This window comes from Pseudochaenichthys georgianus, chromosome 3 (genome assembly GCF_902827115.2).
Source record: "Pseudochaenichthys georgianus chromosome 3, fPseGeo1.2, whole genome shotgun sequence".
Taxonomy (NCBI): Eukaryota; Metazoa; Chordata; class Actinopteri; order Perciformes; family Channichthyidae; genus Pseudochaenichthys; species Pseudochaenichthys georgianus.
Window position 1 is genome coordinate 22,045,286 of NC_047505.1, and position 15,392 is coordinate 22,060,677.

General features: G+C 40.7%; 1 protein-coding gene across 1 annotated transcript in view; it reads left to right on the top strand.

Annotated features, from left to right (window-relative positions):
* The window catches only part of luzp2 (leucine zipper protein 2), a 244,598-nt gene extending 237,840 nt beyond the window's left edge, over nt 1-6,758 (top strand). Inside the window, exon 12 of the mRNA XM_034076049.2 lies at nt 5,892-6,758. Coding sequence (XP_033931940.1) covers nt 5,892-5,996 — 105 coding nt within the window. The 3' untranslated portion in view covers nt 5,997-6,758. The remainder of the gene's footprint in view (nt 1-5,891) is intronic.
* Nucleotides 6,759-15,392: the final 8,634 nt, after the last annotated feature.

Below are 15,392 nucleotides of genomic sequence, written 5' to 3' on the forward strand. Positions count from 1 at the left end.
TGGATTACTGGCGGGTCTGTGAAGGCACCACCATCACGTGCATGCGAAGTGCCGGCTGGGTATTGTCGAAAAGGGGCACCACTGTGTTCAGACACTAAAGGGCCCCATAACACAACAAATAGAGAGGAGGAGAGGAGGAGATGTGACATCTCCACTGGCTCTAAGGAGCATGCAGTGGAAAATGCTCACATCATCTGCTTGGGTTTTCAAGACAGTAACACGGGGCTACAGACTCCAGTTCGCTGTCACCCCTCCTCGCTTCTCGGGCATTCTGCACTCGCAGGCCCGAGGAGAGTCAGCCCTCATTCTGGAGAAAGAGATTCTCTCACTCCTAGAAAAGAGGGCTATATATATTGTACCCGCGGAGCAGAGTCAGGGCGGCTTCTATTCCAAGTACTTCCTCGTTCCCAAACGGGGAGGGAACGGAATTCGGCCAATACTTGATTTAAAGGCTCTGAACAAATATCTAAAAAGATATAAGTTCAGAATGCTCACTCACACATCTCTGCTGCGGCTCGTGCGACAAAATGACTGGTTTACATCAGTCGACCTGAAAGATGCGTATTTCCACATCCCAGTATATTACCCACACAGGAAATATCTGAGATTCGCATTTCAGGGGATCTGTTATGAATACAGAGTACTCCCCTTCGGTCTGTCTCTCAGTCCAAGGGTGTTTGTACGGTGTACGGAAGCCGCGATAGCCCCGTTGAGACAACAGGGCATTCGCCTGGCGACCTACCTGGACGACTGGCTGCTTCTCGCACAGTCGGAACAGGAGGCTGTTACGCAGACAAATGTCCTCGTAAAGCACATGCTCAACCTGGGTTTCATGATAAACACAGAGAAGAGCATGTTGTGCCCCGCGCAGACTATACTCTTCCTGGGTTTACGCCTGAACTCGGTGCCCTTTTCAGCTCGCTTGTCAACGGAAAGAGTGAAAGCTTTCAGAGCTTGTCTCGCTATTTTCCAGCTGCGCAAACATGTTCTCTTCAGATCATGCCTGCGATTGCTGGGGCTCATGGCGTCAGCCATCCTGGTCGTTCGACTGGGACGCTTACACATGAGGGAGTTTCAGCGCTGGGTGGCCGCCCTAAAACTAAAGGAGTGATGGTTACAGTGAGATGCGTAATGGCACTGCGCCACTGGCTGCACCCGACTTTTCTAGTACGAGGTGTGCACATGGGTGCTGTCCTTTCACGGAAAGTGGTCACCACGGACGCATGTCTGACAGGTTGGGGAGGTATTTATGAAGGTCGCCCGGTGAGGGGTCTCTGGAGCAGAGACCTCCAGCGGGCGCACATAAATTACCTGGAGCTTTTAGCGGTGTTTCTCACCCTAAGACGCTTTCTGCCTTTCCTCAGGGGACATCACGTCCTCGTGAGGACAGACAATACGACCACAATATCGTATATTAACCGCCAAGGGGGTTTGCGTTCTCTCCAGTTACACACACTGGCGCGCAAACTTATCCTATGGAGCGGTAGACGTCTCCTCTCTCTGAGAGCGACGCACGTACCGGGAGTGATGAACCTCGGGGCAGATCTACTGTCCAGAGGTGCACCACTTTACGCAGACTGGACTCTACATCCGAGGATTGTGAGCCAGCTGTGGGTTCGTTACGGCAGAGCCACGGTGGATCTGTTCGCATCGAAAGACAACGCTCAGTGTCAGCTGTTCTTTTCGATGCGTGATCTGAATGCACCGTTAGGCGTGGATGCACTCGCGCACGATTGGCCCCCGGGCCTTCTGTACGCGTTTCCACCCCTGGCTCTGATACCTCCAACTCTGGCCAGAGTGAGAGAGCAACGCCACACACTTATTCTGATAGCTCCACACTGGCCAGCTATGTACTGGCTAGCGGAGATATATCAGCTGTTGTGCCATGGCAGCTCCTACTACGCAGGGACATACTGTCCCAAGCGGGGGGGGGCGATCTTTCACCCACACCCAGAGCGCTTGGCTCTATGGGCCTGGCCTGTGAGTGGTACAATCTGAATACAGTGTGACATGGTGATTTTCGAGATAAGCTCGTCTGGCAATACGGGAGCTACAATTTCCCATAGTGAGACATCGAACGGGGTGTTATGAATGAGAACTATAAGTTACTTACGTAACCCCAGTCTCAGAGTAACATGAAGTGAGATGTCTCACCAGACGGCCCTCCTTGCTATGGTGAAGCGAGAAGAGGTACTTATTGTGAATGACGCATGCGTCGTGGCGCAAGCTACTTATAGGGGGTGATTTCCCCTGACGCTGACGTCAAGATCACCAGCCAATCAGGATTGGCGTAATGAGATTGATGCTTCTGTTTGCTCCGCGATGAGGCGCATCCCATAGTGAGACATCTCACCTCATGTTACTCTGAGTACTGGGGTTACGTAAGTAACCTATAGATTTGACTTGTTTGTCTTGTGCCTGGGAGACTTTCTGTGAGAGTCCAAACATTTTTTTTTGTATGTAATAAAACAAATAATAATACAAGATAATTGTATTATGTGTAGAATTAAGACAATGTACTATAATTTTCAACACATTGAGTCAAAAGCAGTTTATTCCCAGAGGCATTTATGCTGCTCTGCGTCAACACAGGATGCAAGGTGGAACAAAAAACATAACAATGATTGACATTTCTTAAACAATTAACATTGTAGATGAAATTGTGTTTTTGTATTAAACACAAAAGATGATTTATGTGATTTCCAATGTTTTAATACATTTTGACTTCTATTTGATTAATATTTTAGGAGCAGTTGCAAAGTTGACAAACAAGAGAGATAACTTGAAACGTCTCAGTTCAGCAAATCCCATTTCAGACATCTATGCAAATGTTTCTTGCAAAATCTTTTTTTATCTCAATAATTGGGAAATCTTCCCGTTGTGTTCCAGCAGTGAACCAACAATCGTCTCTCTTTCTCTGCTGTCGGTGGGCATCCCTCATGCACAACACTCATCATTTATGGTGTAGTAAACAATCTGATTAGTAATGATTTGCATTCAGGTCTCTGTGGATCAATCTGCATTAAAGTGCCTTCTATTCCTGTCACTACTCCACCTTCATTATGTGTTCGATTCCTGAGTGTGAGACCCTGGGAGGCATCTCTCCTTTGGTTGCTTTTGGAAGAAAAGGCTATTTTTGTAGTCTTGCACCTGTTGTGTTTTTGTACAACGCAATGAATGGTTTAAATAACAACAGAGCAACATCGGCACTTTTTAGCTGCAACATATTGTACAATAATCTCTCGCCTATTCACTGAGGCTCCCCTGGCAGAGTGATCAGACAGAGAGGCTCATTGATGTGGCCTGAACATCGACAGGCTGACAGTCCAACAGCACAAACCCACACAGGACATCTAGCCAGATTAGCTCAAATGTCAACAACACGGAGGACAGTGTTAAAACCACATTATGCAATCCAACCTGTAGGATATATTCAAATGTTAGGCGTATCTGCTCGACTCCGTGATTAAGATTCATTGAGAGTAAAGTTTTATTTCAGTTTTTTCTGAAGTCAAAAACATAACTGCATAACACTTCAGCAAAAACCCTGGCATACTTAACAACAGAGCATATCCCTGGAGCACAGTGGAGCAAGCGTTGTTTGTTTCGCCCTATTCTAAATCCGTTTTTTTTCTATTTTAAAGGTGTAAGCTGAAAAATCACAAATCAGAAAGGGTAAATGTAGGAAAAAGCAACCGAAGAATGCATCTGAGCTTGATGTACTTGTTCAAAATCATCAATTCATTCATCAATGAATCATTCAAATGAAGACATCTGTCAGCTCTTCATGCAGGGTTTTCAAGAATTATGTGTTTTGGGATTTTACAAAAAGCTGGGCTCAATATCCAAGAATACCAATAAGAAACGTGTTGAATTTGTTAAGGCTTCTAGAATATACCAATAAATACAAACACACCATCTAATGAGTTATTGGCCTGCAATATCACTGACACCCAAAATAAAACAGGGCAAAGAAGAGGGTAGCTTACTTTTTCAAAAGTGTTTATATATTCATATCGTCTTAAGCCTTAAAAATATATATATCAAAAGTTATCTTTCAATCCAATGAAAAGAAAGCCTAAAACAGCAAAAATAAATCAGAATGTCATACACTGTACTATTGAGATTAAAGTCAAACATAATTAGAAAGCTTGACGGTCGACATTCTGTGGTACTGCTTCTACTTACAAAGTTGTTGCAAGTATATTAAAAACTCCACTCTCAAACAAAAACTTTTGGATATCATTAGGGGAGTTTCAGCTGGTGATAAAGACACACACATAAAAAGGAAAACCCCTAACTCGCATCAAAGAGGGCGGCAACTGAGTTTGGAAAGAAGCCACAAGAGTGAGAAATAATTTGCCTGCGGATAGAAATGAGTCATTGAGTACTTAGTCACCAAATGATGGTACATACTAAAATAAATCTACTACTTGATAATGTAATATTATATAATTGATATAGTATGGTGGAATTCAGAGTTTACTATAACGCTGTCCTGAAAGGATTCCAATTGTAAATGCTTGCAGCCAGGTGTTGGAGCTATAACCCTCTGCAATGCAGACTGATGTGTGACTCAATAGTTTGCAGCCAGTAAGCCTGAAGGCATTCTCCAAAGTGACATTGGTAAACACTAAACAGATGCTTTGCTGGGGGAAATGATTTCCTAAAGCTGTGTGCAGTGTTTAAAAATGTCATTGCTGAAACTTAATTATTAAAAATACCAAATAAAATGGCACTCTGTTAAAAAACATTGCATCCCAATAATATTGCCTTAAAATGTTAGTGGGAATTTGTGATAACATGAACACACATCCTCCAAGCACACACTTAACTGCTCCGTGTCACAATGTGCCACTCGGCTTTAAACATTTACAGTTTGTCTTCAAAACCTTGGATCTGCTGGTTTCCATCCCGCCAGGTAGTTAATGCATGTATTCCAAGTGCAACTCATTTTCTCAACAGCTGGACTATAAAACAGCTGTAGGTGCTTCCCCCGCCACAAACAATACAACATTCAAAATCAGCATTTTAAAACAGAGTATGAAAGGGTCAAGAATATATTAAGTATTGCGACCTAGGTATCAGTCAAAAAGAATTATGTGGCCGCGTACTCCTCGTAAGGCCACAGCATGTTCACCCCCGTCACACAAAATACGATTTCAGAATTTTGGACATGGGCATTTTTTCGGATAAAACTGAAGGTTAAGCCAGCGGCAACCTTGCATGTCCTCTAACAGCCATGACAGGGCAACCGCTTGCAAAGAAATTCACATTATATAGAAAAATATGAGAAATAAAAAAATCCTATTTCTCACTTGATGTATCACCACTTCCTGAACTGTTTATAGTTTCAATGGTTAGTTTCAAGTCTTATTTTCAGTGTCATGATAATTTAGTCAATTATCGTCCTATTTACGATAAAGCAGATTATGCTTTAGGGTGTGGCTACCAGTGTTTTCTCTTAGAGATGTAACCCTTCACAGTGTGTTCATACGTGTATTGTATTATTGTGATTGCCTAAAAATGCCTGTTCAGCTGGAGAGGACCAAACTGCCAATGACAATATTTTGAATGTTGCCTTCAGTCTGAATGGTGAGGATGGGGAGGTTCAGACCACAATAGCAGTCAGCCTCTCAAAAGCTAGCATTTAGCTGAACCAAATGAAGTATGGTGCTCCTAAAATAGGACAGCAGTTGTGTGTTCAGAAGCAGGACTGAAGTCTGTTTAAGATGCCCAGCAGAACCCATGAATATTATCTTTAAATAACCTCCTTTGCATCCCATAGATATATTAAGAGGCATTTCCTGCTCAGATTACAGACCACCGCGCATGCTGTGGAATATTATTGTGCAGTCTCATTAAGAATCTTTATCTTTTGAACCTAACAGCAGAGGAGCCAGGCGCAGACTGTAAAATCCACCACAAAGCTCTCAGACGACGCCAGCAAGGATGCAGAGGGAGGCAGCAGCAAAAAGACACATGAATACGACTGAGTGGACGGCATATCATCCAAAATGCAGAGCTCCTGCATTGCCTGAAGGATCTTTCTAAGAGCACACACTTGCGCACTCACACAAAAACCTCTGTGCGCCCACACACACAAACACACACAGACACACATTTCAGCATTGTTTGCAAAAGCTGAGACACTGGATTTCAAACTGTCATCTGCAAACCTCCATAGTAAAATGGCATGCATTCTAGACATTTTTTTTTTAAAAGGTAGCAATGGCACTGGTAACTTGTTTCATGATTGTTTATTTGTTGTTTCCTTTTCTGAGTTTTATTCTGAGTGAGGACACTGCTTTCTAAATGTGTGATCTTTATAGAAAAAATCCCTTTGTACTGGTGAGGTCTGACACTGTATCCTGTGATAACTATATCAATTGACAATTAAAAAATACTTCTACTATTACTATTATTACTTCTACTACTACTACTACTACTACTACCCAACTTAGACTATTGTTTGTCACTCATTGCAAAAAGGTTAATTTACTCCTCCACATTTTGAAATATAGAGGCTCCAGTTGGCTGGCCAACTGCTCAACGTTTAATATTTCAGCGCTCTTTCTGCCTCCAACACTCCAGAGGCGAAGAGCCAAAGACTCACAATGGGTCGTCTCCCTGAGAATGTGCCATGCACTGAGTAGTAACTCCTAGCTACATGTATCTGTGTTATCTGACCTTTCTGTGTTCTTTCAATAAACTGTAATTTTCAGTAAATGTGTGAAAAATAAACGGTTATTCGTGGGAAAGAAATGAGTGAGTATGTTTGTGATCTACGGAGGCAAAACTTGCACGGTGCAAAGAGCAATTAGGATTTGCGTCTTGTGAATATCAATTACACGTCAAACACTACTAGAAGAGGCGGAACTGACATGTCTGAGGTCAGAGTAAATGCGTATTTTCCCAAAAATAAAGTACTAATACTAAATTATTCATTACATAATAAGAAAATGTACATTGAATAATGATCTGATACGACTGAGGAAGGTCACACTATGACCTTTATTGTCCAAAACGCAAACCAGGCCTCCTCTAACTAATTACTCCTACTCACCTCCATGACTGCAAATCTTCAAACACAAGCTGTAGAAGATCATTTTGGGAGCTCATAATGGGATCATGATGATGACGCTAAGGGTGTGTTCAGAACTAACACAAAGCAGGTTTTAGAGGTGGCTTGTTGCCTATAAAGTCAATGCAAATTGGATGCAAATTATGCCTGTGAGGGCAGGTAAGTTAAAATGGTTTCAAACGATCAAATCCTTTGGGCTTATGGTGGGTCTGAATGACTTTACTTTGTGAATGTCTGGTAGGTGGATAAAGAAAACAAACTGAAAGAAACAGAAATAGTGGCGTCCACAGGGGGATATGAGATCAGTCACTCACACAGCAGTCACACAATAAACAAAGGTGGATAAACAAGGAATTAAAAACGGCTCTGCGGTCAAATTTGCACAAAGAAAGTATTGGAATTGACAAAAGAAATAGCATTGAAGCATAAAAAAACATGTTTTTAAAGCCACAGCCAGTCCCTTACTTTCTATTGTCTATTTCACCATACAGTACCACTCATCTCTACAATGTCATTGTCACCATTTTAAAACATAATTGACATGTTGAGAAACATCACTCCGATATGTTTAGCGTCTATATTTGTTTGTGAAAGCAATCAGCTTTTGAATCAGCTTTGTGGTCACAGCATCCCCATCGTGTGACATTTGCCGCGGTCACTGAATCCACGAGGGTCCAGGCTGGAAAATGTTAGGAGACAGGTGCACAGCTCTATTTTAAGGCCTGTAATCCATCTTTTTTGCAAATTTGAGAAACCTCCTCCAGGTCTGCTCTACGTCTTGCTGAGAGCAAACAAAAGGGCCTGTCGCCAGGATTTGGAGACTGAAGGCAGACCTTGCAAATGCTGCCATTAAACCTCCGAGCTGCCGGTGACCGGAGCAGTGGGTGAGAGGAAAGATGGAGAGCTCACTGTGAAGTAAACAAGCTTGGGATTTGATCAAAGGAACAGTGGGTTCTGTAAGCCATATTCATGTCCCTGCCTTCAGCTTTGGGACATGTTATATTTTCCAAGATATTAACACAGAATTATTCATTCTAGCTTAGCTGAAACCTCTTTTAAATGTCTGATCAGTCGGTGGGAAAATAGCGTCTTTATTTGAATACAAAAAGGGCCGATTGTAAACATGACACTTGTATTTCTTTACTATTTAGGGGTCACAGTTATGACAGTGTGTTACTGTTAGTAACTTGAGGACCGCCAATATAAACTCAGATGTGGGTTTGTGAGCGCTCTGCGAGCCGGTGTCTGCCAAAGATTGTTTTGGAGCTAAATGAAGCGTCACTGTCGCTGAACCCTTTAGTGGACCGTGTGTTTTTGTAAGCCAAACTCCAGCAGGGTATTCTCTCTTGTAGTGGATCGCTTCATGTCAATTTCAGGAGAGATGTACTTCTAAACTCAGAGCATATCAATAATTTAACATGATCCCCCTATAGATTGCACCATGGCGGGGTGGGGAACCTCCGGCCCCCGGGCCGTATACGGCCCGCGAGACAATTTGGTACGGCCCTCGAGGTAATTTATGTACACACGCAAAAAAGAAAAACATTAAAGAAATCTAGACCGCAAAAAAATTAAACAAACGAGCGCCTGTTTTTCCTGGCCAAGGTCAGGGTCCTTGAACACACAGCCTAACGTGTCATCACGTGGTATATGTCTCGTCTGACACAGAGGGCTCTGGTCTGACAGGGGTGCAGTTCTGACGGAGAGCACCAGAACGCGGCTCCGGCACTTCCAACAATTGCAGTACCCATAAGGAGCCGTACACATGCTGCAGTTTCTGCGTGGCTGTATCTTTAGTTGAAAGCCCAGTGGCGATCTGTTCATCTGTCATACTGATCATACAGTCAATAACTTTGTTGTTATTAGCATCTAGTTAGCTAGCTATGCTAACGAATATAAGAAGCTTTTTCTCCAACCAGTGAGGTAAAGGCACATCTTTATATGATCATTATAGTTATCAAAAAACAAGAGAATAAAGTAAACAGGTATAACATACTATATGACAGTAAAAAAAAGTTGTTATTAATAAACAAGAATACAGTTTGAAAGGATTTGTAAAATATCCACAAAGAAAAAAAAATCTGCTTACAGTTCTGTTTCATCTGGGTGTTGAGAGATGTTTCCATAGATCTACTAATGTTGCTCTCAAAGTGCACCAGATTGATGCTTTCAACTTCAACATTTAAAAAAGAATCTTCCCGGGGGAGCATGCTAGTTTGACCCCCCTAGAGGAGGTTAGGTCCCCCCACACTTAAATCACGTCCACATGAATGGGAAACTAAATACATTTGCACAAATCTTGTGTCCATATCTTTCTGTTTTGGTGTTCATGCCACCGTGCATGTGCATGCATGCATGCATGCGCGAATCATGGTGAAATATCTGGATTAAGAGGTTGCTTTTTCTTTGCACAGCATGAAAGACAGGCCAAATGAATGGGCTGTGATTTTAGTATTTTTAAGCAGAGGTCAATAATTTGTACGGCCCTCGGAGGATGTTGGAAAAATTGAAATGGCCCTTGAGAGGAACAAGGTTCCCCACCCCTGCTTTAGTATGTGGGTCAAGCAGACTGGATATATGTTGGACAACTACTGAAAGCATTTTAATGTGTTGGATCAATATGTTATCAACATGTAGGCTAATATTGGTATTGGATCAGGATACGCAATAATAAAGGATGATCATTTGAATCAAAAACAAAATAACCTGATTACAACTTTTTAATCTTACAACATGGCTGGCACAATTGCAGATACAGGCATGGGTTTTTATACTAGCTGGACATTGAAACTGCTTCTCTTTAATTACACAGCAATTCATCCAGCTGTGGGAGGGAAATAGCCACAAATTGACGAAAAGAAAAGTCTATAACGTAATTTACTGTAGGATTAGTGGGTTGCATTCACTGAATTACATGCTAGTTTTCACTCAAAACTTGATTTTAACAATGCAATTTGGACCACTTACACACATACAAATCGTGTAATCACAAAACATTATTCAAATATCTCCTGGGAGGGTTGTTTCCTACATCAGGTTGGACATATCTTCCACTTGTCAAATGAAAAGGCCCTTTTCACAGAAGACATTTGTAAATATCATAGTGGGAAAAGTACAGGTCACTTATAACACACAATAGCTCTGTTGTATTCAAGTGCCCTTGAACTCTGAAATTGTAGCATTTCTAGTTGCTGTTGAGATATTTCTGTTTGTGCTTATTGTGATTTCACTATGAAAGACTAATTTACATGTATTACCTTCCCCTCAATCTTCCTTATGATTTTTGCTTTTTAAAACGCTTTGTTTTCCCTTTGTATAAAAATCACATTTACATTTTTAGCTTATGAGTATGTGTTTTGGAAGCAATATTTCATCTAGACATATTCCCATTGAGGGTAATAGCAAGTGATTTCATTTCTTTACTACACACACTTAGCAACCCAGAAGTGCATTCTGGGTTCAAGAAAAACATGGCTTTAAATTACAAACGGAGAATTAGATTTCAAGACAGCCGAAGTCATCAGCATTATGGCTGTGAATAGCCCTCGCTATTTAAACATGTGCAGTTGAGAGTGATGCTGAATAGCGACACCCACAAATGACTGCAAAATCTTTATAGAGAGCGCACAAGTGTGTCGATATTGCCCACTTCATCTGCTCCTTTATCCACAACACTTAAAGCTCAGCCTGCTAATGTGCTGAGAGACTAAATGATTTTAATGAGGTGGAGGGCTGTGATGGAAGAGCTGCGACGCACTCCCATCAATTCAGAACCGCGTGGGAACCAATCAGAAATCTGGACACATGTTTTTTTTTAGCATTACTTTAAACCCGTGCTGAGGAACAGAATAAGGAACACATGAGCACCCGTTTATTGGCCAGTGTTGAGATGTCCGTCACAGATTAGCATTGACTTTAATATTCTCCATCTGTATGATTGTCTGGCACTCATTACTGCCAGAACTCCCAGTTGCACAAACACCGGCTCCTAATGAGACTGCAGTCATAGGAAACGATTTACAAATACAAATGTCTTGTACCCCCAGGGGTTTCAAATGTGTTAATTTTCTCAATTTGCTAAAGTTAAAACAATTTAGGCTAAATTGCTACGGCATTGGTTTTAGTTATATTTTCATTGATCTTTCAGAAAAACAAGACAGCAGAATATCAGGCTACAGAGGTCTTGTTTCCACAATCTGGACCAAATGAAATGTCTGTTCTCGTGAACATTTAGCCATCATTAAACAGATGACCTGGAATATATATATCGCAAATATCTAAACTTAAAACTTAGTTTCCCAATAATTTAGTTGTATTCATAAGGCAGACCTGGGTTATGCATAATTAACTGTATGAGCGTAGATATACATATTTGACACCTTGTAATTTTGGCACGTAAAAAGTCCACTACACTCATCTTACCATGTATGCATTTCAATAGAGGCACACAAGACACATTTTTAATTTGGTAATGTCTCATGGTGAATAAGATGGAGAAACCAAAACAGTTTTTTTAAATAACAGAAACAGTTCTCCCTGTAAGATGAAGAAGATAACTACAACCTCATAGAGAGCAGGGCTCCCTGCCTGGTCCCTGAAAGAAATCGAATTAAGTGTGATAATGGTAGCCTCTACTTGCTAACCTGGCTGTTTTGTCATCATGACCAATATCTATATGAAGTATGATGTCATTGCACTCCTCCTCTTCTTGTGAATATCAGCAGTTTCCCTCTCCTAACACTCGCTCCCTGAACACCTGAACATCCTGAAAAGTCAAAGAGATAATAAGGAAGAAGGATGCTCAGGGTCATCACCGCTTGACTTAATGTGACGCTGAAGATTCTCCTTTCCTTTCTGATTTGACAAGCTTTAAAAGTCACATGTAAAACGTGGCTTTGCACTGCTGAGACCCACATTATTTCACATTGAAATTCAGATAAAGATGCTGCTAGAGGCAAGGTCTGCTCCAATGTCATTGAATAAGCAATACAAAACATTTGCCTATTTTGTTTTTTGTTTTCAAAATGTGAGACTTATTTATGACACATAAAGTGCAAAGGGATTAGTATCAGGATTAATTATATTATAATACGTGACAATGCAAAAGTGTACATCTAACAGCTTTTGCTCTTCAGTCGTTTCAAGTCAATTATAAAAGCAATAAATAAATCTCTTCACGGAGTTTAAAGCAAAACAACACAAAAGGGGATCTGACTGAATAACAGTCATATAGATATTATTTATATTTTTAGACAAATGATTTCCTATCATAAAAGCAACTCTGCGGGCCCTAATCATTGAAATTGCTTTATATTACTGTCACTGGAGGAAGTGTCCTTTTCAATGGGCTTTCAAAGGAAGAATAGAATTGTAATTACCATTTTCACAATGTTTTAGAAACATCGATTCGCTGCAGGAGCACTCAGCTTTGATTTCGTTTGGTATTCATTTATATAAACACAGTTTTTCATTTATTTTAGAAAAGCATTAGGTGACCCTCAGAACAAAGTCTGTTTCTGCCCATTGACCTGAGCCTGTCAATACCTATTGTGCATTCAGAAATAGTAAATGGATTGGACATAATAGTGGGCAATATTTCTAAGAATAAGCACTTCTATTACTGTGTTTATTCTATTCAATTCATTCCATCTGTGAAAAAGAATTAAAGAAAATAATATGTGGTTAAATATCGCTATGTGACATTGTAAGGTTTCAGCGTTTTGTGTTCATATCTTGTGACCTTTCATTTTATTTTGGTAAATGACTCTACCCTCTCGTTTCAGGTGTCTAGACTTCCTGTCCTTGTGTGTCACCTGTCAGCCTGATTGTTGTTTCCTGCTCCTGATTGTTTCCACCTATGCCCCATTACCTAATGTGTGTTTGACATGTGTGTGTGTGTGTATATAGCCCTTATCTCCTTTTGTCAGTTCGTCTTGTCTCCACGTCGAGTCCATGGTTGCGGTCGGATACTCCAAAAATCAGCTCCTAAATTCTAACCCTATCGTCTATTCCTTGACCTCTGAGTGAAACGTCACGGGGTTAAGGGATAGTGGATAGGAGAATTCAAAAGGACTTAGGAGAAGAGACTGCGGTACTTTAGAGAATCCGACTGCACTTTCACTATCCGACGTGTTTATGATGCGCCAGCGGACGTCCTGAATGTGCGTCTGCTGCTGTGGGGAAACTATGGAAACTACAGTTTTCTATACAGCGGACTACAACATGGATGTTTAATAAGAACGAGGGACTACTGTAAACTCATCTGGAGACTCTGCACCGTGCTCTGATGCTGTTGCTTTGCTTTATGAACGTGGACAACAGAGAAACATATTCTTCATGACCAAAGTTGGAATTGAAATAAAGAAGGAAAGTGAAACTTATGCTCGTCACCCTCTCCCTCCGGTCCACATTAATACCAATGATCCCAATACGTATGAACTATGAAAATATCTTAAAATCAATACAAATGTATTTATTATAAACGTTAGTCCTTAACATCTATCACTGTGTATATCACCATTAAACATCTTTTAGAAGTTGAACAAACTCCACACAGCTCAGTAAAGACTGTGAAATGTTGACTTTATTTGATCATTTCAGTAAAAACTAACGTTCATATTTCTCTTTTTGATTATAATACTGACGAACATTCAGAACAAAGCACTTTGGCAACTTACCACATACATTTTAAAATGCTTAATAAGCACCGTAACGTTCATATAATTTCTCGGTCATAATCCGTTGTTTCCGTGAACGGACGACTGTTGAGTGACGGCAAATGCTGCGGCTGCAAGGCATTGTGGGGCAGCATTTTCTCTTCTCCTGTCGGTTAGGAAGGTCCAGTGGTTCCTAAGCTAAAGGAGGTTATAAAGGAAGTTTGAAACCTCCTTTCCTTTCATTTAGAGTATTGGAACGGCACTTATCATGGCTGCCACTGAGGGACTTCCGGGTCATTTCACTCCGTTAGGAAGGTTCCTAAGCTAAATGGACTATTCGACTGCAGCGCATGTCTGTAACGTGATCTGTTGAGCAACCTAGTTGAACCCAGAGATCTTATGAGAATCCTAGTAGAATCTAGTGATCTTTTGTTTGTAGCTTGAAAAGTCTTTTATAAATAAAATATATTTTGAAGTCAACTGAATCGTGCATCTGAGTTCCTCAGAGCCCTTCTTGTCAGACATGAATTTAAAATGAGGTTAGTTATTAATAATAATCATTCTAAGGGCACAATCTGAACAAATCCTTTCCGTTTTGTAACAATAATATAATGTACATAGGAAGTTGCAACTCATTGACAGTTTTCTGTCAAAGTTTATATCAAATGAGCTTTTGCAAGGTTTTATTACCTCACAGCAAAAAATGACCTTAATATATCTGCCCAGGGTGAATGGGGTGGTTGATCAATACCAATAAGAGGAGCTCGATTTGTGGCTTACAAAACACATTTTCCGGTCTTTGCACTGTTGGAACCCAAAAACAACTCTGTCGTCTGAGGTTGACACCCTTATTCCCTACCTACTCGCATTTTAACATCATAAAGTTAGAATATTCTGCTAAAGGCAAGTGACAGGTCTTGTAACCTATTTGTAGAGAGAATAAATATTGACAAAGCCAAGGCTGCACCCATAGTGATGGTTGTTACCAGCCCCAAACAGTGCTGCAGTGGTATTCTTTTTTAAACTGCAGAAAATGTCTCCTAATGGAAGTGTTTTGGGCCATTGTAACACATTGGCACCTGTCGGCCACCCTATTTTTCTCCAAAAAAAGGATATATATAAATGGATGCTTCACACTCAACTTTGACACGGTTCTGCAGGAAATCTATACAATCACCCAAGGTTTAAGGTGGACGCCAAAATGTATTGACACTAATTCAGTATTCAACTAAATGTGAAATACTAACAGTCTATTCTTCCCTTGCTGAGTTATGTAATTTAGTTTTTGCAGATTATTGATTTAACATTGAAATTGATCTTTGACCTTTCAGACATGAAAGCTAATTTAATCCAATTGTTTCACGATTAGTTTATTAATTCATAGTCATTGTGACCCTGACCTTTGACCACCAAAATAAAATCAGTTCCTTCTTGAGTCAATAATGTACCAAATTTGAAGACATCCCCTTAAGGCTTCCCGGAGATATTGTGTTCACAGCAAAGGGACTGACAGACAGATGACCGTACATATAATGCCTCTAGCCTCGGCTTTCACCACCAGGGAGGAATAACAGTCCAAAGTTATTCAATCTACTACCTTTCACGACAAAGAAAATAATCAAATCATCACATTTAAGCACAAGCTAATGTTT